This window comes from Micromesistius poutassou (assembly GCF_964030765.1).
Source record: "Micromesistius poutassou genome assembly, chromosome: 16".
Lineage (NCBI taxonomy): Eukaryota > Metazoa > Chordata > Actinopteri > Gadiformes > Gadidae > Micromesistius > Micromesistius poutassou.
The window spans coordinates 10,866,497-10,892,693 of record NC_140286.1 but is presented as its reverse complement, the minus strand read 5'-3'; the positions used below and the strand labels follow the sequence as shown (position 1 = coordinate 10,892,693).

The following is a 26,197-nucleotide window of genomic DNA, read 5'->3' as shown; positions in this document are numbered from 1 at the left end:
CACACACACACACACACACACACACACACACACACACACAAAACCCCCAATCCCTCATTTTATAATTGGTGCCAACGCATAATAAGACAACCATACTCATAAATCGTATAAACACATTGACATCAAACACACACACACTTCCACGCCCAGTCACTATGTTGGGGGCGTCCCGGCCCCGGGCTGTGGTCGCCGCTCTCCCAATTCTTCTTTACTCAACCACGGAATTCACAACAGCCTCCCAGAATAGGGCCCGGGTTAGGGCCCGGAATAGGGCCCGGACTGCCCCGGCCCGGCCACCAGAACCCCGGATCCACCCTGTCCCAGCCTGTTCCCAGCCTGTTCCCAGCCTGTTCTCAGCCTCCCAGCAGCCCTTTATAAGCCAGCTCTGGCTCCAAGCTCGGCCTCCAAAACCGGCTAATTGTGTGTCTCTGTGTGTCATAAATACAAACCCTTCTCTCACCCCCCCCACCACACACACACACACACACACACACACACACGCACGTATGCACGAACGCACACGTGCGCACACACACACACACACAACACACACACACACGGACAGTATTTCTTACACATTAACGGGCATGTAATTAAAGAGCCAGCGTTTTAATGAATATAAGTGACAATATGAAAGGAAAACAAAGTAATCAACAAAACAAAGAGTGGCTTTCATTCTTTATTTTATTTTTTTTGCATTCATGTGGGATGTTTACAATCTTGTGTTCCCACGTCTACTCTAAATTCGCCCCGTTAAGACGCGTAGGAGCTTGGCTGGAATCCTGTATCTACTTCCCGAGTCCGCTGCCACTTCCACGGTTCTTCTGATTGGTTAATTAAAAGGCAGGCTTCCCACTGCAGTGCTAAAGTAGACCTTGTTGACTTTTGGGCTCTTTTTTTTTTTTCGTCTGCCAAAGCCTCGCTCAAGAAAATGTATCTTCCTTGTAAAATTTGGACATTTACCTAAATCGTTTAGTGTTGGATGGAAATGCGAAATATTGTGTAGCCCTTAAAGGTTTGTCATCGGTCATGGCGTAGAATAGACATCCTATTGGCTGTATGACGCAAAGCAGCAAATGGTGCATATTTTGACTTACTTTTTTTAGAATGATTCACAGCAAATGACTATTTATGGAAAGGAAAAGGAAACAGACATTTGGTGGTGATTATTAAGATTGTGTCTCACTCAGGTCCTAACATACCGGAGAGGAGTGTGTGAACCGGCCGTAATGACGGAGAATGTTGGAAACGTGCACAATAATTACGCTTTCAGAATAAGAACTGCAACATACCTTTGTGTGGTAGAACAAGAGAGAGGAGAGAGGGAGAGAGGGCGAGATTCAGTTTGCGCTGTGGCTCCTTCAGCCACAAAAGGAGCCGACCACAGCTGCAGAAAGACACTAACCTCAGTTTGCATGGTAATGGAGGTTAGCATTGAGTAACCAGATCATGGTCCCTTAACGTGAAACGCGCTCGGTGGTCGACTCGTGGACTTTGGTCATGACTGTGTTTCTGGACCGGAGAAAAAAAACAAAAAACAATTGTTCAACCCCATAATTGAGGTCGGAGGCTGCATCTGTTTCATGCGGGTGTTATTCATGAAGATGGCAAGTGTGTAATTTTATGATACACAAAACAACCCCGGTCGCCACGGTTCATGAAACGAGCCGATCTTGCAGAAGAAGAAGAAGAAGAAGGAGGAGGAGGAGGAGGAGGAGGCAGGGCCAGGCTTCTAATTAAAAAGTGTATTTTTACAGTGTGAACGAGCCTGCAGCTTCAGGAATGTTGTTTTCATCTCCCGGTCCCCTTCTCCCCGCTCTTTCTTTCTTTCTTTCCCCCCCCCCTCTCCCTCCCCATCTCTCTCTCTCTCTTTTCCTACCTCTCTCCCTCCCTGAGCGGGGTAGTCCCCTCACACTAGCCTCCAGCTCGGGTTACAACTCGCTCTGGGGTCCCCCCCCCCCTCTCCCCCCCACTCCACGCCCCCCTTCCCCTCCACGATAAGCCCCGCCCCACTTGTTTACATTCCTATGCCCATATCTGGAAACCTCACGCCCCCCCCCCCCCCTTCCCCCCAACCCCCCCCCCCCCCCCCCCCCCTTGTGTGGAGTACAAACACTCTCACCTTCAGTGTAGCTCGGGGAGCAGTGAAGCCAGCCCGACTCTGTTCAACTGGGTGAGGCTCTCCATGCTCTCCTGGCCGCTGTTATTGAACCCGAAAAGAACAGAGAGACCTGTAGCATGTGTAGTGTGAGGCGACTCCGGACGGGGCTCTTGGTTTGCGTTCACCTGGCAGCGGAGGGGAAGGTAAGGGGAACGGCCGGCTGCATTCTCTCTCTCTCTTCTACTTCTACTTTTTCTTCCAGGGCTTTGAGAGGGGAGCAGAGAGTGGGAGTGGGGGGGGGGGGGTGGGGGGAGGGGCCACAAAGGGGAGAGGCGGAAGGCATAGCGATGACAGAGCAAGGGAGGGAGAGAGAGCGAGAGAGAGAGAGAGAGAGGGGGGGGGGAGAAACATGGGCAGAGGGGAGGGGAGACATCAGTTCCTGAGGAGCGGTTGCACCTTGGGCTGGCGGGGAGCGTCGTAGAGGAGAGACTCTCTGGGTCTCCAGGGGGGGCGACTGACCGGCTCCGCGCAACGCTAGCAGACCCCATGTGAGTTGTGCGTTCCACTCCGGTCGAGCTTGTTGTTTTCTTTAGTGTGAGAGGAGGGGGGGGGAGAGAGGGGCGGGGAGTGAGGGGAGGAGGTGATCAGCAGCACAGGAGCCCTGCTCGGAGAGAGCGAGACAGGGGAGTCTTTTATTATTATGCGTGTCTGGTGTTCGGGTCCTCCGGTGATGGCCTGGCTGAAAGGCCGGCACTTAGGGTGTTAGGAAGAGGGGGCTCCGCATTAGAATCGTGTTCCTGCTGTCTTTTGTCCCGACCCCGGGCTGTGGGGCGGGGGGGGGGGGGGGCGGGCTGAGTGACAGTCACACGGCGTTCCACATGCCCTTGGACTCCAGGTAGAGAGACAGACAGACAGCCGGGGCTCCGGCCCTGTTATTAGGTGCTAGGTTTCTGCTAAGCCCCGGCTTGTTTTTCATGATCTCTTCACACAGGCTTCTTTTTTGTTTTCGGGGGACACAGCGATTGGATTTGTTGTCTGCTGCCCTGCAGATGACTACGTGACCTTTTTTTTTTTTTCTTTTCACTTTGTGTCCTGGGATTAAGGAGGTTGTTTGGACATATGCCGGAGGTCAAAGGGGCGAGCCGGGGGCGCTTGTGTGTGTGTGTGTGTGTGTGTGTGTGTGTGTGTGTGTTGGGAGGGCTGGGAGGGCCGGGGGGGCGGGGGGGGGAGGTGGGGGGGCGAGGTTAGGTTAATCACAGCCGCGTGAGGAATGCCACGGTTGGACTCCCCAGAGTCACAGCCTTTTGGCTCACAGAGCAGGGCAGGTACGGTCCATAGCAGCTCTGGTGGAGCCCACCTACGGTGCCCCCCCCCCACACACACGCACTACTGCCTCAGTAAGCTTAGCAAGCTCAGCTTTTCACACACAGATAAAAAGCTCTTCAGTAGGGCAGGCGAGATGTGATGGGATTCGATTGATTGTTTCTCAAATAGTCTGTTTGTATTTGATTCCTGGTTGCATACATCTGATCACACACAAACATCAAATGGGCCAAATAAACGTTCATTGTGTCTCTGTCCGCGTGTCTGTTCCTATCTGTTTTGTGTTGGTGGGGTTCTGCTGTCCGTCTCCATGTGTGTCCGCTCCGTTCCATCCTCTCAGTGTGATCATGGCTTCGTCGTTGGCTAACATCACTTGTTGTGTGAGCACCGCTCAAAATGTACCATCTTAACATCATCGCAGTCTGTCCCTTGTTACGCGTGTGTGTGTGGGTGTGTGTGTGTATGCACGTGTGTGTGTGTGTGTGTGTATGTAGCGATCAAGTGTTCATGATGTGCACGGTAACCGTGTGTTACCCCAATGTGCTCCGCGTGCTCCACAGCTGCTGACCTGTGTGAGGCGCGCCCCCCCGCGTCTTTTCTCGTTGCAGTGCCGCGTTCTCAGGGCTTAGGCCAGGACAGAGCAGCGCCCGCCGCCAGCAAGAAGAGCCCCGTCGCCGCAGGGGCCACGCTGGGCCGAGGGGCCCGTACCGCCTCCGCCACCTCCAGCCCCGACCACAGCGACCACGCCCTCTCCGCCAGCAGCGACTCGGGCCTCTCCAGCACTTCCCTGTGGACGGACCGACCTACACCCGTGGCCACCAACGCCGTCAGCACTGCCGCCGCCACCACCACCACCACCCCCACCCCCACCATCACCAGCACCAAGCAGCAGCCCCACCAGGGCCCGAGTCGGCACGAGAAGGCCGAGCTCAACCGGCTGCTGAGCGGCTTCGGCCTGGAGGAACCGTCCCTGGAGGAGATGGACGACGGACGCGGCCCCGCGCCGGGCGGGCTGCAGCAGAGACAGCACCCCCACCCCCACCCGCAGACACAGCAGCAGCAGGAGCAGCAGCGGCCGGCCCCCACCCAGGCGCACGTCAACGGAGACCACCCCCGGCCGCCCCGGGAGCGGGAGACGGACATCCTGGACGACGAGGTGATGATGACGGGCCACGACCTGCACAGCGTGGACAGCCTGGGCACGCTGTCGTCCTCCTGCCACAAGAGCAGCCAGAACTCCCTGCTGTCCGACGGCTTCGGGAGTCCCGGGGCGGAGGAGCACCATCAGCACCACCACCACCATCAGCACCACCATCACCAGCAGCAGATGCAGCTTCAGCAGCCGCCTCACGGCCAGCAGCAGCACCACCAGAACCAGCAGCACATCATCCACCAGCACCAGAACCAGAGCCAGATGCACCACCCTGGGCCGGTCGCCGTGGACGACTACGAGAGCAGGAGGGGCTTCCTGGCGAACCGTAGCAACTCGGTGGCGTCGGCGGCCCCCAGCGCGGTGGCGGCAGCGGCGGCGGCAGCGGCCCAGCAGCAGCAGCAGCTCTTCAGACAGGGCAGCTACTCCACGCAGTCCTGGGTGCGGCAGCAGCAGATGGTGGCCGCCCAGCAGTTTGGGTACGTGGGCGAGGACGCCGGCGGGGGGGGTGGTGGAGGTGGAGGTGGAGGAGGAGGAGGGGGCGACAACGGGCAGAGGTTCCCGGGATGCAAGCCCGGGAGCAGCCCCCCCAAGCCGCTGGAGGAGCCGCTCTTCCCAACCAGGGACGCGACGGTCCAGAGCCTCAGGAAGGCCCTGACGACGACGACGACAACGGCGACGACGGCGGTAACGGCGCCGCTGATCGACGACTGTCCGCCCGCCACGAACAACAACAACAACTGCTCGCGGGACGAGGAGTTCAAGTCCCTGACGGTGGACATCGATAACTCCATCGACCAGCTGAACCAGCTCATCATGGACCTGGACCCCACCTTCGTGCCGGTGTCGTCCCGCTCCGGCTCGGTCAAGAGGAACGGGGGAGCGGTGAAAGCCCCGGACACCAAGTACTCCAACTCCAACGGCAGCGATCACAGACTTCACAGTAAAAGTGTGACCTCCGTGCATCACGCGCAGCAGACAGGTAAGCGATGTGGTCCGGCTGCGGTGGTATTGGTGGCGGTGTGTCGAAACGGTGGGTGCGTGCGCATGTGTGTGTGTGTGTGTGTGTGATGCTAGGGATCTGGCTGCGCAGTCTTGTATTCAGCGCAAGTCGGTGGTTGAAGGTCGTATTTATACCCAGACGAATGCACTTTGTAAATGCCGAATATTCAAATATTGACCCTGTCGGTAAGCGCAGTGGATTTTTTAAAACAAAGGTACGTCGTAGTTCAGCAGCTTTTCTCTACTTGATCACCATCCCATTGTTTTCCTACCTTCTTAAACCCAGCTTGAACTTCTTAGTGCAAAGCTGTGCTGTAAGCCCCCATTCCCCCCGGCCAGAGTCAGTGTGCTGGAAATAGCCGGCTGGCTGCCAGGTCTTCAGATGTTTTCAGCAGATTTCCCGAGGTGAAAAGAGCGCCGTCGAGACATGCAGCCACCTGCAGCTATCTGAGTCGCTGATCAGCCAGGTACACAAATAGCAAGGAGCAGGACGGCCGTCTCCAAGAGTGTTGTCCTTAACACCGCCGTCTCCCAACGCTTCATTTGCAGAGTTAATGGGAGTTACGAGACCACGCGGAACGGGCTGTTTATCGCCTCGCCTAGGGTTGATTCTTTTTAATGTTTTGGGGATTGTAGATTGTTTCTACAAAATCGTAATTGAAGCCCTTTATTTCTGTCCATTGGGTTTATTTATTTTGGCCTGTACTTTTTGACTGTTATCTTATGAAGCCAAACGATCTGGCCTCAGCGTTTGCCGTTAAACTGAGCGTAGGGCATTTTCCTTTAACTGGGATTTGTATCAAGGAAAAACAGAACAATATGTTTGTGTTCCAGTCAGTAGGACTCAGGTATTTCAAACTGGACGTTGTTCAAATAGCCAGATCACATCCAGATCTCATCCAAGCATTCAAACATGTGGAAACATCCAAAGAATGCTCCTGTCTTTGAACGGGCCTCATTAAAGTTGTTTTCTGTGCAGGATTAGTCTGGCTCTCCGTGCCACACGCCCTTGCCACGCTTTGTTTTTCTCAACAACTCTTAAAGACAGAGTAGCAGAGCAGTCGTTGCACACTCCTCCATTTTGTATTTTTTTCAGTTCAGTGTGAGACAGAGAGAGGTTGACTTACAGCTGCCCGACATGTACCTGTTCTTAGCCCGAAGGCCGGTATAAGGGAGGAGGGTTGAGGAAATTCCAAGAGAGGAACGGGTTTGCCTCGGGGTAAAGCGTTTTCCATCCGATTCCAAAGGCGTACCTGTCTGTGCATATCAACTACACTCACATGGCTTCAAAGAACAAGCGCTGCTGGCTATGCATTGCCTAAAAGTCTCTTATTATTTATCTTCAATTATTTAGACATATGGTGTGTATATAGGAGAACTTTTGTGAGAGCCAGTTGAGAACATTAGTGATTAATGATATGAGGGGGGTAATTATGTTAGATTTTATCAAAGATACGGATGAAGATAGTGATGACATGTGAGTGAGGAGAGATTTCAAACCTAGAAAGGTACAACCGCCAGCGTTTTTTTAATTATTTTTTTCAAATGCTGTTTTAAATTATCTACGGCTTGGTTGACGGGTTCATCGAACTGCAGTTGGATTCGCTCACTGCTTCTTTTTTTTTAAAATCTTTTGAGCATGTTTTTGCAAGGTAAAGGAAAAATAATTGGTCTGTCCAAGTGGTGAGAGATGTTTTGGCTGATGGAAGCCTTGTGGTTATTGAGACCAAAAGATTGGTGAAATACAGTACGGTTCTATTGACTGCCAGACCCTGAAGATAGAATTTAAACCTACATGTCAACTCATAGAGGGGAAGAAATATGTTTATTTAATTTGATGCAATTTTGTCAATGAAACTAATAGCTGTCAGGGTTGTGGACATGACCTTTGAGTCAAGTTGTATTTTTCCCCATGTTGGAACAATTTATTCATGGCAAGAGCCGCAAAAGAAAATACAACAATATTTCATCATATGTTTTGATTCCCCCATTTTTATGTGTCATGTGTATACATATATATTCCACATCAAAATCGGGGAATCAAATAAAAACTGCTTGGGAAAGCCCTCACAATGTCAGTTAATATTTTCGCTTCAGTTCATTTTCTTATCTCAATTTCATGGGAGATAAGTAAATGGATTAGGGTAACCCAAAAAAATAATATATTTTGAAAGTAGTATATTTGTTTGTTCTGCTCAGAAAGAGAGAGAGAGAGAGAGAGAGAGAGAGAGAGAGAGAGAGAGGGAGACGTGGCCAACAGTGAGAGTCACCAGAGATAATTAGAGCCGCAGTGCTCGCCACATGGGTAATGACTCAGCCATTCAGATCAGTGACCCGCAATGGACTTTAAGTCTCTGAATGTCCCACTCAACGACTATGCAGACACACACACTCGGACACACACACTCGGACACACATACTCAGACACACACACACACACACACACACACACACACACAGAAAGACACACACACACACACACACACACACACACAGAAAGACACACATAGAAAGGCACACACACACACACACACACACAGAAAGACACACACACCCCCTCCCTCCCTCCATAAGCGTTAACACTTCTCCACCATTAACATTTTTCCAGGGATGAGATAGATACAGGGCTGTGTGTGTGTGTGTGTGTGTGTGTGTGTGTGTGTGTGTGTGTGTGTGTGTGTTTGTGTGTATGTGGGCTCAAATTAACACCCGGGTGCTGAGTGGCGGCTCTCCCTGGGGTCACCACATATATTGTCATAACACTGCCCCCCCCCCCCCCCACAGCCCCCCCCCCTCCCTTAACATTCCTCAGCTGTCCTTTCCAAACAGTGGTGCTTCACTACTGTGCCATCTCTCTGTGCACAATTCAGTTCCTGTGAAATTGATCGGATTAAGAAAAAATGACCACCCTGAAAAGACACACACACACACACACACACACACACAAATACACATACACACATGGTGCTGGAGCTTCCGTATCAATATCGAGTGTGTGTTTATGATATTAAGATCCCTGAAGGCTAATTGAACATCGGATCAATGAATGTGTTTGACAATGAATGTCTCTAATGTTCAAATGTATTACAAAATCAATGCTGATCAACCAAGTCTTCTGAACCTCAGGGTACAGGCAGAAGTCAAACCCTCATGTCTTCCTCATTGCCGGGAGGCTCTTCAACCATGGAACACGTTGTTGATGGCAAAAGTCGAAAAGTCGACAAACATTCTGACAGTTGATTTATTGTTGTTTTCAATTAGATATGATCCTCAATGCCCTCTCCACCCAGGGACAGCAGGCATTGTTAGGGGCTTGTGGACGCAGGGTAATAAACAACATCTTCCTGTGTGTGTGTGTGTGTGTGTGTGTTCAGCTGTGGGCCCCGGGGAGAACCACGGAGAGGCTCTGCGGAGTGTGAGCCGCCAGGGGGGCGACTCCGCGGACCCCCCAGGATACTGCAGCTCGGGCTGGGTCAGCTCGGAGGAGTTCAGGGGGGCCCGCACCTACTCCCCCAGCCTGCCGCCCTCCCAGGTAACCCCTCGTGATCAGGGCTTCATGGGGATCTCCTCTCTACAGCGTCAGTACGAGTGTGTATGATGATGCAACGGCCGCTGTGAATGGGATGTGCTTTTTGAGTCAAATGCTTTTGTCTCATGGAGATTCTCTGCTGCTACCCTAATCCCCACCCGCTCTTAGTCTGGATGGATACCGCTGGGGTTGAACTTGAGTTGGTCCCTTTCTGGCATGTAAAAGCATGTTTACACTATATCCAAATACAAATACAGCCATTATTGCCCGCTTGTTACCACGAGAGAGCATGTCCTTTTTACCTTCAAGAGGCACAGGACATGACATTTTACTAGTTTAACATTGACATTTGTTACATAAAAAGATTGAAATGTTAGTGCAATAGGTCAATAGTAAACACAGGCTGGTCTAGCAAGTTCCCCTAATTCTTATGACCAGCACAGGCCAACGTGTGTGTACACCATTTCTTGTTTTGGGTTTAGCTGTCAAGTGGATCTTATTACGTGTGTTTTGACATGTGTTTTGACGTGCGCGTGTGTGCGTGTGTCAGCATGCCATGCTGTACAGGAGCGACAGCGCGGACTACAGGGCCCAGGGGCCCGACATGGACAGCGGGATCGAAGCCGGCAGTGACATCACCCCGCCCACGCCCTCCTTCCCCATCTCTCCGCCCACTCCTTACGGTGAGTGTGTTGCCGCGGTGACGGGACAGGGGCAGACGTGATATAAACAGGGACGCGTGTCTCTCTGATGAAGCATGCGGGCACGCTGCTGATGAAGCACGCACAGAGTCTGCCCCGACACGACATGATCTCCTGACGGTGTGTGTGTGTGTGTGCTAAAAGGCTGCTTTCTCCCTTTGCGTTCCTCAGTGAAAAACATGTCGGAGTTCACTCAGTTCAGACAGGCGTCCTACGGAGGATACAGGCCCGAGCACGGTACGGTACAAGACACGTTCATTCGGTCTCTGTCACACAAACAGCCCAAAAATGTCTCTGGCAGACACAGATGTTATCTCCTTGCAGCGTAGCATACAGTAGTATACGGATAGTTTGCAAAGGAGTGGAATAAGAACAGATGGGACTCAATAAGGAGAGCTAATCCACAATCTCACTGGTTTCTCTGATTGAGCAGCGTGTTGCTATGATGTGATATTACTCACACACACACACACACACACACACAGCAAGCGGCAGAGAATCTCCATGAGACAAAAGCATTTGACTCAGAAAGCACATCCCATTCACAGTGGCCGTTGCGTCATCATACACACTCGTACTGACGCTCATACGAGGAGCACATTTCCTTACGTGTAGAGGGGACAAGAGTTCGGTGGAGACCAGAGGACAACTAAACACACGGTGTTGATGATAAGTGTTGGCCAGGTGTTGTGTGTGATTGACAGGACAATGACAAGTAACACAGTGTTGTCTCGCAAGAGAAGCCAAGCAGAGGAAAACAATAGAGCCGCCACATGAGACAGTCACAGCCACGACACTGAGTTTGTTCGTTTTCCATCCACAGCTGCCCGCGGGCGGCTGTTTCTGTTCACTTGTTTACTTGTCCTGTGTTGTCTTGGCGGTGCTTCTCTCCGCCACTCACCCCCCCCCCCCCCCCCCAGTGTGCCGTCAGAGCTAGCATTGTTGCCAGTACCCTACCATTACATTAGCGGTCTGGAGCAGGGGACAGACAACAAAGATGGCTCCTGCATGTGTTTCAGGGGGAGAGATTCCTGCCACATTGCTTCAGATGGCAGCGTTGGGTTTTGGAAGGAATGTCGTGCCGTGTGGTCGGTGTATCCTGAATAGAAACCACCGGTCTCCAAACACAAAAGGCAACGCTTTCTTTTTGAGGAGACGGCTGGGGCTGTGTTTTTGTTGTTGTTATTTTGGTGTGTTAAGGCTCGGTGTGCAAGGTCCTCCGTGGTGGAACACACCCTGGGGCCTTGAGACGCGTGGGAAGCAAAGAAAGAGTCGAGAGAGTTCTGAGGGAGTTGTGAACAGTGCTTCGTGTGGGCGACATCCGTGGACTTCTTCATATTTGCTTCCCCCCCGCCGGTCTTCATACATCAATATTTACATTTGATAAACGGCCCCTCAGACAACAGAGCGAGCCGCCCAGTGCCCAGAGCCCGGTCTGTGCAGCCCGGTTTAATAAAGCCTCCACTGTGTGAGGCTGGCATTCACATCCACTGTTTTGGCATGCGAGGCGAGACGCCAGAGCGGCGAGGTCAGAGGTTAGAAGCATGCAGACGGGCAATCTCATTACATGTACACGATGACTCTCATGTACATCTTGACCCCGCCGAGACCCCATTCAGGCAGCCCCCCCCGCCCCCCCCCCCATTCCATGGCGACCCCTCCTGGGAGGGAATGCATTTCTGTGCTCTTACTGCGCCTGTGAGCCCACACTACAGACTACACACTGCACACTACACACTACACACTGGGTTTACCAGCCGCACCTCATTCAGTGAGGTGGATTCCCATGGCTACGGCACGTGGGAGAGACCTTATGGGAACAAACCCATTTTTCATTCTCAGTGAAAAGGGGGGGAGGACTGGGACAACTAGGAGCCAGCAGTCTTGTTAGGGTTTGCGACTCAACTATTGCCAATGGCGGAATAGCTGTCCAGCTCTTGCTACTGTGGTTTCCAGCTAGGAGGAATGCTTGGCTGTAAGTGGCTCCAGGCGATGACTGATTAACTGAAAGCTTTTAGATAATTGGGTCAGGGGGCTTTTAATTTGTAGCCCCCATTGAGTGAGATTGTGTGACTCTGTGTGACTCTGTGGTCCGTGGATGGGATAATCTATCTGCTGGCGTTCCGTGGTCAAGGTCAGGGCAACCGGAGGGAATTTTAATTGCGTCGTTTGAAGTGGAATGCTTTTATCGATGGAATGACTCTTAATTTAATAACTTTCTCTTAACCAATTTCCCATGGGGATTGGGGATTTTATCATTGATTTCACTGTAGAAAGTCTAATTTCAAAACTTGTGTCATAGTATTTTTTTGGTGAACTTGTTTTATTGATATTTCTCAGAGATTCGTGAATACTCGGACACCGTCGGCCACATTGGACTCGTCAACGAGGGAGACGCCCCCATCAGCTGCCACCGGTTGCTTAGCAACTCCCGCTCAAACAGCATCAGTGGGAAAACGCATCGGGGCGACAGGTACAACACCAATCCAACGCCATTTCCTCTCTGTTGAACTTGAGCTCCAAACTGCAAATCTATACCATCCCACTCTTTGCACTTTCAATCTCGTCATTTTGTCCCATTTATTCAACCACACCTTCTCCTCTCGCTTCAGCCAATCCGTGGGCCAGTCCTGGCCCGAGCACCCGGCCCTGAACCGCCACGCCTCCCTGAGCGGCTACCCATCCGCCAAGCAGCCCGCGCAGCACAGCATGTCCGTGGACTACGGCCACCACTCGCCCCCCTCCCCGTCGCCCCACCCGGGCCCCAACGCCCACAGCTCCCCGCAGAGCGCCCAGCGGAGCCGCATGGCGTGCTACGCGCTCAGCCGCAGCCCCGCCGCCCACCTCTTCGACGGCGAGCAGGACGTCCCGACCCGGACAGGCTACGGCGGAGGCGGCGGCGGCATCGGCGGCGGCACCAACGGGGGCCTGGACCGCGACATCCTGACCTCTCTGGACGGCGGCGGCGGCGGCGGCGGTCACGGCGGGCTGGCCCACGCGCTGCTGCTGCAGCAGCCGCCGCCGCCGCTGCTGCCCGAGAAGAAGAGGGCGTCGGACGGGGAGCTCTCCCTGGGCACGGCTTCCCCGGCGCCCAGCGGCTTCTCCAGCCCGCACAGCGGCAGCTCCCTGAGCATCCCCTTCCCCAACACCCTCCCCGACCTCTCCCTGCAGACCCAGGGCGTGGCCTCGCCCCTGCCAGGTGAGCCCCCCCCCCCCCCCCCTTCCCGGGGCAAACAAATGGTGTTTTTCTTGTGTGTGTGTGTGTGTGTGTGTGTGTGTCTTTCGTTTGACACCGGATAGACTTCCGCCAGCCATGCCACACTTTGTGCGGCACGTGGCTCAGGAGGTAGAGCGGCTCGGCTGGTAACCGGAAGGTTGCCGGTTCGATCCCCGGGCTCCGCCTAGCGTAGCGAGTGTCGAGGTGTCCCTGAGCGAGACGCCTCACCCTGACTGCTCCCGACGCGCTGGCTGTCACTTGTCAGGCAATATTGTGAAGCGCATTGAGTGGCCACTGGTTAGAAAAGCATTTTATACTAACGATGGATTGTGCTTTGGTTCCTTCCAGATGTGTTGTCCAGCCGGCTGGTGACAGTCAAGTTCGTGCAGGACACGTCAAAGTTCTGGTACAAGCCTGACATCTCCAGGGACCAAGGTATGGAGGCTGGCCCCTCACGCTCCAGACATTATTACCTCAGAAGAGCCGAACGTAATGTTGTTATCTGAAAAAAGCCGAACCGGATTCAATGGATGGATTGTCGTTGCCTCCCACAGCTATCTCGGTGTTGAAGGACCAGGAGGCGGGCTGCTTCATCGTGAGGGACAGCCACTCCTTCAAAGGGGCCTACGGGCTGGCTATGAAGGTGGCCACGCCCCCACCCTCCGTCCTCCAGCAGAGTCGGAGAGGTACGGTTACACCCATCACCGATGCCCAAACTATTTGTTTGTTTTTTTACTGAGAACGTCCCAAAAGCGCAACATTGAAATCCAACCCTTAAAGAGCCAGTGAACACAAAGACAATTTAGAGATAAAAGGGCTAAAATCCTATATATATATTTTTTTTTTGCCATTCTCCCCAAAACACTCTGAACGTGCCACTCTGCTGCGAACGCAGGTGGTGTTCTGTTCGTGACGTCTTACTACCTTTTTGCGAGGCAGGTCTGTCGACAGGGCCAAGGGGCACCAGTGGCACGTTTTTTGTGGACGTGTGTGAGCTGTGTTTGGGCAGCGGTCGACTGCGGTGTCTGCAAAAAGCTGGGCGGACAGTTATCGGACAGTTATTGTAGAACAGGATGTTGAAGCTCCGTCTGAGCTGGGGGGGGGGGTAACACGCCCCCCTCTTTCCTAAAACCCTCTGCCCAAAACCCAATGTTCTTAATCCCATTGTGTTCGAATTCCCTCTTAAACTGTGGGTCTGCTGGCTCTTTAAAGACAAAAAAAGTCATTGACGTGTAATCGCCATCCATCTCTGCCCCTTTCACTTAAGATCCTTGGATTAGGTCCACCCAGGACAGGGCTTTTTCTAGAAAGTACTCAAAGAGAGAAAGAGAGTATGGTTACACAGCCTCATGCATGGAACCTGAGAGTGGTGCTCTCTGTGTCATAGGGAGAGAGAGAGAGAGAGAGGGAGGGAGGGAGGGAGATGCTCTGGGTCTCTCCTGGGCACTGCTGCCACGGAGCCACACAGGCCCCTATTGCTGAGGAATCTTAGATGTGCAGCTAGGGTTTCACCTGCCAACAATGGCCCAGCCGGGGTTTGTAAGCCTGCCCTGATCCCAGGGTCTTTGCCATGGAAGCCCCTCTACCCCCACATAACTCTGTACGTTGGATTTGGATGCTAACTCGAAGGAAGTGTCGAGCCTGAGGGGCGGTTGAATACGTATTTCTTTGTTTTTTTTGGTCACGGTTGTTTTGGAGTAGACGTTGTGAAATAGGGTGGAAATTTACAAGCACAACTCATTGCCATATTTGTTTGTTTTTGGCTCCTCCCTTGCCCTGAGCCAGGTGAGCTCTGATTGGTTGTACCTCGGGGGTTGGGCTGATTGGTATTCAAAGTGGTTGACTCCAATTACTGGGGAAAACCTTTCCTGACTCGGAAATACCACCTCTACGGTGTAGCATTTCTTCCATTTTACAGTTGAAACAGTAGTAGCTTAGAACAGTGGCATCTATCCATCCATACCCTTTTTCCATAACAGGATGTATACAGTGACTGCCCTCTCCATCCTTTTAACTAACGTGCTGTTGTTTGTCCTCACCTGCGGTGACATCACCAATGGATGGGGCTGCTCTGCTCTGCTCTGAAGCAGAGTGTAACCCAACCCAGCCCACTTTAGGGAGGCCGGTCCCTCTCTCTCCCTCTCTCCCTCTCTCCCTCTGAGGTCTTTGTGCTTTGTGTGGAGACATTCCATGCATTCACTCTCCCTCAACCCCACCCCCCCCCACACACACACACACACACACACACACACACCGCGCCCCCTTGAGAGGTTCCTCTGTTTGAATCATAATCCTATTAATCTCAGCAATTAAACGTGGCGGAGTGGCGTGTTTTGTGTAACTTTGAGAGGCTGGGAATCACTGAGGTGCAAGCTAGTCCGCCAAAAGGGAACTTTTCTTGAAACTGAAATTCTGTACTGTAACTAATGTGATGGATGAGTCACTTCAAAACCACTCTTAACTTGTTCTGGGTTTTGTTTCTGTCTTTGTTTCTTAGCAGGAGGGGATCTGTCCAATGAACTGGTGCGCCACTTTCTGATCGAGTGTACACAGAAGGGCGTGAGGCTGAAGGGCTGCCCCAACGAGCCTTACTTCGGTACGGTTGTCCTCTCTTCTGTACACTCTTAGTTTAACACTTGGCGACCCCCGGTGGCCGCTTTGCTGCACTGCACCATTGATTAGAGACAACCTTGAAATACCGCCCTCTTCTGGTGAAAGGTGGTACTGGGCGTGGCACATTCCCAAATCTACTGAAGCTAGGAGTGACATTCATTATTTATTTATTGTAAATTCAAGATTTTTAAGTAATTTAAAAACTTTTTTTGTTGTTTTCAGGTAGTTTAACTGCGTTGGTCTGCCAGCATTCAATCACACCCCTGGCCCTGCCCTGTAAACTCATCATTCCTGACAGAGGTGAGTCAAATAGACACATTGGAAACCGTTCATGCCAATTCACGCCTTTTTGTTTTTTAATAAGTGAGCAGAAATACCTTTCAATGAATAACACGAAAAGGATGAAGATGAACACGACATGAATCAGACATATTAGACTTTGAGGTTACAGTTGCACTTATTTTACAATGACATTTTCAAAGGCTAGCTCTGTTTTGTGTTGGCAACAATTATTCAGCCAAGCATCAAGTTCCTACGTGGCCTTAATTAACACAGCTCTCTCTCTCTCTCTCTCTCTCTCTCTCTCTCTCTCTCTCTGTCTCTATGTGTGTGTGTAGACCCCCTGGAGGATGTGGTGGAGAGCACCTCCAACTCGGTCACCAACTCTGCTGCAGAGCTGCTGAAACAAGGAGCAGGTGAGCATGCGTCTCTGGTCCACTTACAATGGGTCATCACTCACTCGTCATGAGTGAGTGAGTGAGTGAGTGAGTGAGTGCCTAAGACTCTGCTAGCTCACTTTTCACCTCATGTTGTGGCTTTTGCTTTTTTTACTTTTGATTTGATTTATTAATTGTATCAAAGTGCCTTACACACACATGAGAAAATATAAAATACAATTGAGGATTAAAACACAAAAAGTCCCAGACTTCTTTGGTCGTCGCTCTCCATTGTGGTCCTCACTAGTTGTTAGCTTGTTGTTTGTAGCTCGATGTCTACAGAATAAAAGCAATCCATCCCTGACCCGAACACTCCGGCAATTATGATCCCCAATTACATTTGGTGCATGCCGACAAATAAAATGAGAGGAAGTGGAGTCAAACTAGCATGTGATAAAGTGGAAAACCACGGTTGTTTTGGTTTTATTACAAACACAACAAATACAAAAGATGTCACTATGACCTGACTTGAAGCAACCAACGTTCACACAAATGAGGAAGTCATTTAGCTGGAATGCAATGTCACAGAAGAACACTTATTAGCACCGTGCCAAGAACACATATTTGCGCTGCGCCAAGAACACATACAAGTACTGCGTCGATTGTTGTATTTGGCAGTAGAACTGGGTTATACAAATATTATTAAATTAATTAAGTTAAGTTTTGGCTTTTCAGGAAGTAGCAATAGAGTAATTACATTCTATGATTGTATTGTATAAATGAAATTCATGAAATTCATTCATTGCTAAGGCTAAAACCTTAATATCTGCACTTCAATTCTATTTCAAGTCACTGGCTCAAACATTTTCATGTATATTTCCCCCAGCACGACTTGGCACTGCGTATCATAAATAGCTGCGTAATATTTCCATTGAGTTCTGACCATCAATCTAAAAGCTCAAATCGACCACTAAACCCGTTTAGATAGTAGCGTCTGCTAAAAGACCGTAGACAGTGAACCTCTGCTCCTCCTCCGTCCCTCCCCCAGCCTGCAACGTGTGGTTCCTGGGCTCCGTGGAGATGGAGTCCCTGACGGGGATCCAGGCGGTGCAGAAGGCCACCAGCCGGACCCTGAGCGCCGACCCCCTGCCCACCTCCACCGTGGTCCACTTCAAGGTCTCCTCCCAGGGCATCACCCTCACCGACAACCAGAGGAGGTGGGTCCTAGGGTCACACACACACACAGTCACAGTCACGCGCACACACACACACACACACACACACACACACACACACACACACACACACACACACACAGTCACGGTCACGCACACACACACACACACACACACACACACACACACACACACACACACACACACACACACACACAGTCACAGTCAAGCACACACACACACAGTCACAGTCACTCACACACAGTCACAGTCACTCACATATCCATCAATGCTCTGTCTGTTCAACCAATTTTATACGTCAATGCCAATTTCTTTTTTCTCTTGTCCTCTCTTTTCTTTCTCTTATCCTCGCTCTTTTCTTTCTCTTACCCACTCTCTTTCTTCACGGTATCGTTGGTAACACGGTGAATCCCTCCTCTTCCCAGGCTCTTCTTCAGAAGACATTACCCCGTGAACATGGTCATCTACTGTGCTCTGGACCCGCAAGACAGAAAGTGAGCACCACCTTTGAGATGCATCATATACGAATATACATTCTATACTTTGGATACATTCTATACTTTGTGTGTTCATTTGCTGTAATAAGTCATGCACTCTGGACAGTAAGATATTGTGTTTATTGGTATACATTTGTACTCACTCAGCGTTCCGGATACATTACACATATCTGAAATAACATTCAGTTTTATTAAATGTTTTCCCTGTCATAGGTGGAAAAAAGATGGCTGTCCTGCAAAGTAAGTCTGCTATGATATTTCCTCTATACCACACGGACATTGAAACCAGATGTGTCAACAATTCATTTGCCATTTTCTTGTGTAATGAGGCGCTTCCTAATGATGTGTTCATTTGTCTCCTTTCCCCCCGGCAGGATCTTTGGGTTCGTGGCTCGGAAAACTGGCAACTCGATGGACAATGTGTGCCACCTGTTTGCTGAGCATGACCCCGAACAGCCAGCCAGTGCCATCGTCAACTTTGTCTCCAAGGTGATGATTGGCTCCCAGAAGAGTAAGTAAGCCGCCTGCTGATAGGCTGGACTATGTATAAAAGGCGGGGGGAAAAAAAAGAGGAAGAAGAAAAAAAAACGAAATAAAGCTAACACTAACGCTAACTCAAACAGTTGAGGAGGCTGGATGTGAGCGAGTGGAAAAGATAAAAGATGAATGAGTTGAGTCAACGTTCTTGGCACACGATAAGAGGAACAGTTGTACAGATTGTTCAGCCAGCACCAATAAAAGCAGTGCCATCTTCCAGGAAACCAAACCTTTGATGCAGTTTTTTGTTTTTTTTTCTGGCCTGTATCGTTGGGACTTATGAGGAAAATGATTGATTTGTAACTAAATGTACAAATTCATGGTTGTTTTCATTTTTATAATGTGATTTTCTTTGAACCCTTTTAACACTATACATGGCTACATAGCCTGGTGGCGTTTTGAAGCGGTCTGCATGGCAGGAGATTGGTCTGTTAAAGTTAAACCGTAAAGGTGTCTTTTTTGTACGGTTCTATTGAGAGTGTGATGCTAAAACTGCAAGCTATGTTCAATAAGTGAGGCGTTTTAAGAAGCCGCTGTTCTATGAAATATTACAGGTTCATCTCATCAGTATCTATGCAATGTATTTTCCTATTTTATTTATCACATATCACATGTGCTGCACACATTTAACCCTGTCCTCAAATGTACACAAATGTCACATGTCGCCAATCACCGTGTCAGTAACTAAACTGTTTTTTATGTGATGAAGTCGGGTGTTAATAGGACCACTTAAAATGCTGTCTGTGTTGTTATGAAAGAGTTCAGCGTGCGTGATGAAAAGAACAGAAACCACGGACCGTAAGAGGGAACATAATTAAATGCTAATTTATAAATAAAGTTGAAGTCAAGTTGATTAAAACCACACCAGTACTTTGCGTAAGACACTGTGAGTTACCTCATTTTACAGCTGTCTAATGAGTCATTTCTTTATGGTTGTCATAACCATAGACGTATATACATAGACGTATATACATAGACGTATATACATAGACGCGGGATTGACTGCTCCGAACCGTTGGCTGCGATACATCAAAGTCGCCGCCTATTTTGAGAGGCAAAGATTGGCTCATAAACAACTCCAAGTAAATGGAGGGCTGTGGTTTTCTGGATCGAAAGCACAGTGAAATGAATACTTGTCATCAGAGTCGTTTTATAAAATCAGATTTAATCCGATTATAAATATTTGATCGGAATATTTTGTATTTATTTTGTACTCCACTTAGATCATAAACCCTTAAGTAAAAAACGACTCAATGTAATCATTTGAGAATTGTACACTGACATAGTGTTTTTATCCATCTTGTTATCCAGAAAAAACACAGCCCCCACATTTGCATTGTTTGCTTACAGGCCTTGCCTCCCCAATTAGGGAATTTGGTGTTTTTGTTTTCTTTGTTTGTTTAAAGTATGTATAATACATATATATATATATATATATATATATATGAAAATATGGCCATAATGTTAATATAACGCACGCTTTAGTGGTTCTTAGTGAAAGCCCCAGATTACTATATGATATTCTTTAAACATCTGTCAATGACATAGCCAACATCTCTGCTCTGGAATGATATCATGTCTGAGATATACACGGAGAGCTAAAGGATATGGATTCTGTCATATTGTTGATAAGCTCTCTATTATAAGCGCATTATTGTTTTAATATTGTCTGAACCTATATGTGCTTTCTTTATATATTTTTAAATGTAGTGAATTTTGTATGTGCCCCTGTCTATAACATGCTATCTAAACGGATTATTTGTATATTTCAGATGTCAGTTATGTAAATAAACAAAAGGGAACATTTTTTGGGCTTTTTTCATTTTTAAGCGAATTGAAATGTAACCTGTCGAGATTACTATCAAATAAATAGATAGTTTAATAAAAATAATAATAATTATGCCGTCAGATAACGGGTATGTACAATTTATTGCTCATGTTAGCCAATTTCTTGATCTTTCATCAATGCAATGAATTAGTGAGAAATGTCAATAACGAAGTACCATGAGAAACCAGCAGAGGGGGGTCGAAACTCAACCTACTTCTACACTCATCCACCAGTCTCGAGTGTATTCTAGACTATGAAAGAGATTGTGACGTGGCTGTTTCTCTCGTCAAAACAAACGGATATATCGCCAGCGTGTTTTTCTAATTTCCATATTGTATATTTCCAACAATGTTTTTATGTGCATTTCTCTCTGTCTCTCAATCTCCCACCTACACACGTGGCCGCTGATGGGGGGAGCAGGGAGAAAGGCCAGCAGCAACAGGCCTGGGCTGGTCTCATGGACGGGGAAATTGAATTTGCATGTATTGCAAATTGCAGGAAAGAAAAATAGAGAGGGGAAAGTGGGGGTTAAGGGGGGGGAGGGGGGTTAGGAGTGGCCCCTCATGTGCCTCCACAGGTGGTGAAAGTGAAGAATTCCCGGGGAGGGAAGGAAGGAAGCCGTGGCGGCCCAGGTGTGGTGATTCTCCCTCTGTTATTTACTGTGGAGATGCTGCTCGGGGGAACTCCACACACACACACACACACACACACACACACACACACACACACACACACACACACACACACACACACACACACACACACACACTCAGATACACACAGTGTGTATCTGTGTAGGCCAATGGACAATGTGTGTGTGTGTATACTGTGTATGTGCTCCCTCCTGGAGAGGGTTATAAATGTGGACAGCAAGTGTGTTTGTAGTTTGCTTGTGACATAAAAAGTAATAATAAACGCTTCCGAAAATTCCCTAATAAAGGGGGTGGGGGGGGCATCTCTTCCGACCCTAAAAATTCCTGGCACTGATGAGCGCCTGGAATAGAAAGCACTACCATTGTGCTGTGCTGAGCTACAGCTCCAAACACACAAACGCCGCCTTTCATGTCGTAGACAAACCAACGCTTTCTGATAAATATCCCAACTTTTAAACGGCCGGAGTCCATGGAAACCTCAGCTGAGGTGTGGGGTAGTAATGTGTCCGGGTGAGAGCTTCTGATTAACACACAATAAAACACATTCACCGCTTCAATTAGGGCCCAGAACAAAGGGAGGGGGTGGAAAGAGGAAACACACTCGCCAGCAGAAAGCCGGGGGCCCCCCTTGGATTTCCAGGAAGCATTTGGAGCCAAACATTATAAAAAACTGAAAACTATATCAATAAAGTTGTGAGAGCTGGTTTGTCTCTGTGAAGAATGTGAAGCTCTTTTCACGTAGACACAAGCTAGTCTTTTTTTCTATTGGTTTGTTAGTGAAGTGAAGAAAGAAACCAAAGCAATATCAGTAACAGTCGTAGCTTAAAGAAAATATCACTAAAATTAACACAATAGTTAAACATTCGTTTCAGGGATTGCCACCTACCTGAGGTGTGACTGTATGGATAAATGCAAGAAAATGTATAATACATTATTGTATATGGTTGCAAAAAGACCAAAGCTAAAAGAGCTAGACTATAAATGATTGTCAATGTAGACTCTTTGCTAATGGACAAGTTGGGGTTCTTTAAAGCTGGGGAAAGCAATTTGGAGTAAAAATAGAATGCTGGCAAATACCCAAATGCTAATTAGTCTGGATCCTCACAGTTCATTTTGGATTTCTAAGGGGTTCTCTCAATCTCACAATGAAATGTGTGACTAATCAGCGGCTGCTGTCCTGGTTGTTTATGAAAATGCCTCAACTGTGCTCCCATAGGGCGTCCTCTGCCCAGTCAGCGTAGTAATCCCGCCCCACATTCGATAAACGGTTTTGATTGGCCATACCCTGTCCAGGTCTGTCGGAAATCTGTCTGAACGGGAGGGGGGCCAGACGCATATGCCAGAGCAAATAAAACATGAGCTTGCAGATTTGTCTGGTTCCCAGGCTAAGAGCAAGCAACATTTTGAGAGTATCCAATCAAATAAATCCCGCCCCTCCCTTGAGGCAGCCCTGCAAAGCCACTCCCCCAAAACACAAGATGAGCTTGCTAGCTTTAGCGATAGATCTGCCTAGCCCTGTGGTAGACTCTGGTCTGAGTGCGTGGGCAGAGTGCGTGCATGTAGTCGGGTAGGTTGGTAGACAGACAGGCAGGCCATCCAATCAATTCAATCGGGCCAAACCAGATGATTGGTTGGGCCTATTACAGGCCTGCGACAGTCACAGATAGCATATTATTAAAATTTATTGTCAGAGCATTTGATATATTGATTGCTGTCGAAAAGTAAAGAAATTTTAAACAGATGTGACAAAATGCTTCTAAATTAAATTGCGTACTCTAGCTTTAACATGCATTCAGAGAGTACTAGAGTTTTATACCTTCAAACTCATTTCCCTCAGTGACTCCATCTCCTTTCCTCCCACTGGCAGGTGCCTGTGTGTGTGCGCCTGTGTATTGTGTGAGTGTGTGTGTTTGTGTGTGCGTGTGTGTGTTTGTGTGCGTGTGCTCATGTGTGTGTGTGTGTGTGTTTGTGTTTGCGTGTGTGTGTGTGTGTGTGTGTGTGTGTGTGTGTGTGTGTGTGTGTGCGTGTGCATACATTGGACACATTGAAACGCATGCCTATATAAGGTCATGGGAGTCTGTCATCATAAGAGACCACAGCCTCTGACAGTTGACTGCTTGATTTGCGAGCGCGATCGCTCCGGTCCCGTCCCCCCTCGTACACCCGCACCGCAGCTTGGGAACCGCAGTCAACTATCAGTTCTAAAATAAATAGAGCGGTGGAGGGGGCCACGGCGGCCAATGATCGTCGCCCTTTTTTTCTCCCCAGCAGCTATCATTTTCTCATTGTTCACCATGAGAAATGGTCAGTGTGTGTGTGTGTGTGTGCGTGTGTGCGTGTGTGTGTGTGTGTGTATGTGGTGTGTGTGTGTGTGTGTATGTATGTGGTGTGTGTGTGTGTGTATGTATGTGGTGTGTGTGTGTGTGTGTGTGTGTGTGTGTGTGTGTGTATAATTCACATTTCCCAATGTAGCCCAAAAGCTTAACAACACAACACAATCTTCAAGCTAAAAATAGTTATTTTCCGCCATAAAAATGAATAAATGAGTTTGCTATCTCATCAGGCCACATGTCCTGTGTGTTTGAAATAGTTTGTGTGTGTGTGTGTGTGTGTGTGTGTGTGTGTGTGTGTGTGTGTGTGTGTGTGTGTGTGTGTGTGTGTGTGTGTGTGTGTGTGTGTGTGTGTGTGTGTGCGCGTGCGGTGTGTCTGCATGCGTGAGTGTGTTTTTGTGCGTGTGAGGATATGTGAGAGAGAGAGACATAGAGAGAAAGAGAGAGAGAGAGAGAGTGAGTGATAAAGAGTGATAAAGAGAGACGACAACACTATGCACTTTATCTAACTCTGTCACTCTCTCTCTCTCTCTCTCTCACTCTCTCTCTCTATAGCCGGTGTGCTTATGTGTATCTCTTCTCTCTCTCTCTCTCTCTCTGTCTCTGTCTGTCTTTCTCTCTCTCCCTCATTTCTCTCTCTCTCCCTCATATCTCTCTCTCTCTCTCTCTCTTTCTCTCTCTCTCTCTCTCTCCCTACCTCATATCTCTCTCTCTCTCTCTCTCTCTCTCTCTCTCTCTCTCTCTCTCTCTCTCCCTCCCTCATATCTCTCTCTCTCTCTCTCTCTCTCTCTCTCTCTCTCTCTCTCTCTCTCTCTCCCTCCCTCGCTCTCTGTGTCTCTCTCTCCAGATTAAGGGGGGCCCTCTGCCATCAGTCAGGCTGAGTGCTGAAAGCTGCTCTCCACTTTGCTCCGGCCTAATTAGAGCGTTGGGCTGCCCCAGGGGCCCCGGGCTGCAGGAGTGGGGAACATGACAGCTCCAGGCCGAGCCCAAAACAGAACAGAGAGAAGAAGAAGAAAAAAAGAGAAAAACTGACTGGAGCGACATGAAAGGTGGTCTCCGGCCCTCGTTTTCATTTTGACGTGTATTTTCTATTTCTATATTATATTATCATATTATTTTTATCATTCTTTACGGGTTTTTTTGTTCAGCTGGTCCCCAAACTTGTGTCTTAAGGATCACACCAGCGGCTGGATGTGTCTCTGTGTCGCCAGATGACAGTAGGCCACGCGTGTGTGTGTGTGTGTGTGCGTGCGTGTGTGTGTGTGTGTTCGTGTGTGTGTGGTGTATGTATATGTGTGGTGTGTGTGTGTATATGTGTGTGTGTGTGTGTGTGTGTGTGTGTGCACGTGTGTGTGTGTGTGTGTGTATGTACAGCATATGTGCGGTGTGTGTGTGTGTGTGTGTGTGTGTGTATATGTTTGGTGTGTGTGTGTGTGTGTGTGTGTGTGTGTGTGTGTGTGTGTGTGTGTGTGTGATCTGATGTGCGTCTGCGGCGGGGGGAAAAAAAAAACGGCAGCAGACTAGGGCAATTATATCTCGAGACACACAGGACTATATGGAGCGGTGGGTGCGTTTAGGTGGGGGCTCGGGAGGGTACGGGGTGGTGGCGGTGGTGGTGGGGGTGGTGGGGGTGGTGGGGGTGGTGGTGGTGGTGGGGGGGGGGGGGGGGGGAGGTAATATGGGGGGAGGTTGATGGAGGGGGGTTTGCCTGGGACTGACCACATCGCATTTCGCTCGACCGACCGTCTCGCTCTCTCCACGTTTTTCGTGCCCCGCTTTGCTTACACGCTGAGCCGCGTGCGTCCACGAACGCACACGCGCACACACACACACACACACACACACACACACACACACACACACACACACACACACACACACACACACACACCACACACCACACACATACCACCCCACGCCACCGCCGATAGAGGCGATAGGGCTAAATTATTGGTGGTGGAGACTGAGGGACACTGGCGTTCGCGGCACGGCACCATCTGATTACACTATTAACCCCCCTCCTGCCTGTCTCTGACTCTGTCTCTGTCTCTGTCTCTCTCCCTCTCCCTCTCCCTCTCTCTCTCTCTCTCTCTCTCTCTCTCCTTCTATCTCACTCGCTGTCTGTCTCTCTCTCTTGCTCGCTCTGTCTCACTCTCTCTTGCTCTCACTCTCCTCTCCCTCTCCCTCTCCCTCTCTCTCTCTCTCTCTCTCTCTCTCTCTCTCTCTCTCTCTATTTCTCTCTCTCTCTCTCGCTCTCTCTCTCTCTCTATGGTCTTCAACCCCGGCTGCAGATTCTTGGGTCTTTCAGAGGGGAAAACGTAATATCTGTCTACCCACGCAGTACAGAGCACAGCTCACATCAACAACAAGTTATCCCCATGGTTAATCTTTGACAGTACACTCTCCGCAGGGCCGACAAGCTTGGGTAGGTTAAGCATTCAATACTGTGTTTGAAGTAATGATAATAATCCACGTTAATTATTCTCTCATTCACGGATTCATTAACATTGTGCTTTCTGCAATCGAATCCCCAAACATGGATTGGGGCTGTGAGAGAGATTGGTTAGTGTTAAAGAGAGATTGAAGACATCGCATTGGCTGTGTGATGGAACACTTGTGGTAATGTGTGCACACACAGGACAACCTGAATCACGGGGATTTCAAGCTCTCAACTCATCGGGAAAGCATCGGAATTCCTGGCATTAATTGGCTGACCCGGGAATCGGGGACTACATTCCAGACTTGGAGAGCGATCTCCCGATGGCTTGTTTATATTTAGCTGAAGGGCTTCTGTGACAGCCTTTACTTAGTTACAGTCTGCTGGCTTCCAGAGTCAGTGCAGACCTCTCTGCAGTCCACATGCA

The 26,197-nt window shown here is 49.4% G+C and overlaps 1 protein-coding gene across 2 annotated transcripts in view; it reads left to right on the top strand.

Moving 5' to 3' along the window:
- Nucleotides 1-20,295, top strand: part of tns3 (tensin 3) — a 35,839-nt gene extending 15,544 nt beyond the window's left edge. Inside the window, exons 13-27 of one of the 2 annotated variants that reach the window (XM_084481309.1) lie at nucleotides 4,033-5,556; nucleotides 8,951-9,108; nucleotides 9,656-9,788; nucleotides 9,978-10,043; nucleotides 12,147-12,279; nucleotides 12,419-13,005; nucleotides 13,372-13,458; nucleotides 13,578-13,709; nucleotides 15,524-15,619; nucleotides 15,859-15,936; nucleotides 16,254-16,331; nucleotides 17,341-17,509; nucleotides 17,914-17,982; nucleotides 18,199-18,225; nucleotides 18,360-20,295. In XM_084481309.1, coding sequence (XP_084337435.1) covers nucleotides 4,033-5,556; nucleotides 8,951-9,108; nucleotides 9,656-9,788; nucleotides 9,978-10,043; nucleotides 12,147-12,279; nucleotides 12,419-13,005; nucleotides 13,372-13,458; nucleotides 13,578-13,709; nucleotides 15,524-15,619; nucleotides 15,859-15,936; nucleotides 16,254-16,331; nucleotides 17,341-17,509; nucleotides 17,914-17,982; nucleotides 18,199-18,225; nucleotides 18,360-18,504 — 3,482 coding nt within the window. In that variant the 3' untranslated portion in view covers nucleotides 18,505-20,295. Of the gene's footprint in view, nucleotides 1-4,032; nucleotides 5,557-8,950; nucleotides 9,109-9,655; nucleotides 9,789-9,977; nucleotides 10,044-12,146; nucleotides 12,280-12,418; nucleotides 13,006-13,371; nucleotides 13,459-13,577; nucleotides 13,710-15,520; nucleotides 15,620-15,858; nucleotides 15,937-16,253; nucleotides 16,332-17,340; nucleotides 17,510-17,913; nucleotides 17,983-18,198; nucleotides 18,226-18,359 lie in introns of both variants that reach the window. The other variant, XM_084481308.1, reaches the window with a different exon arrangement.
- Nucleotides 20,296-26,197: the final 5,902 nt, after the last annotated feature.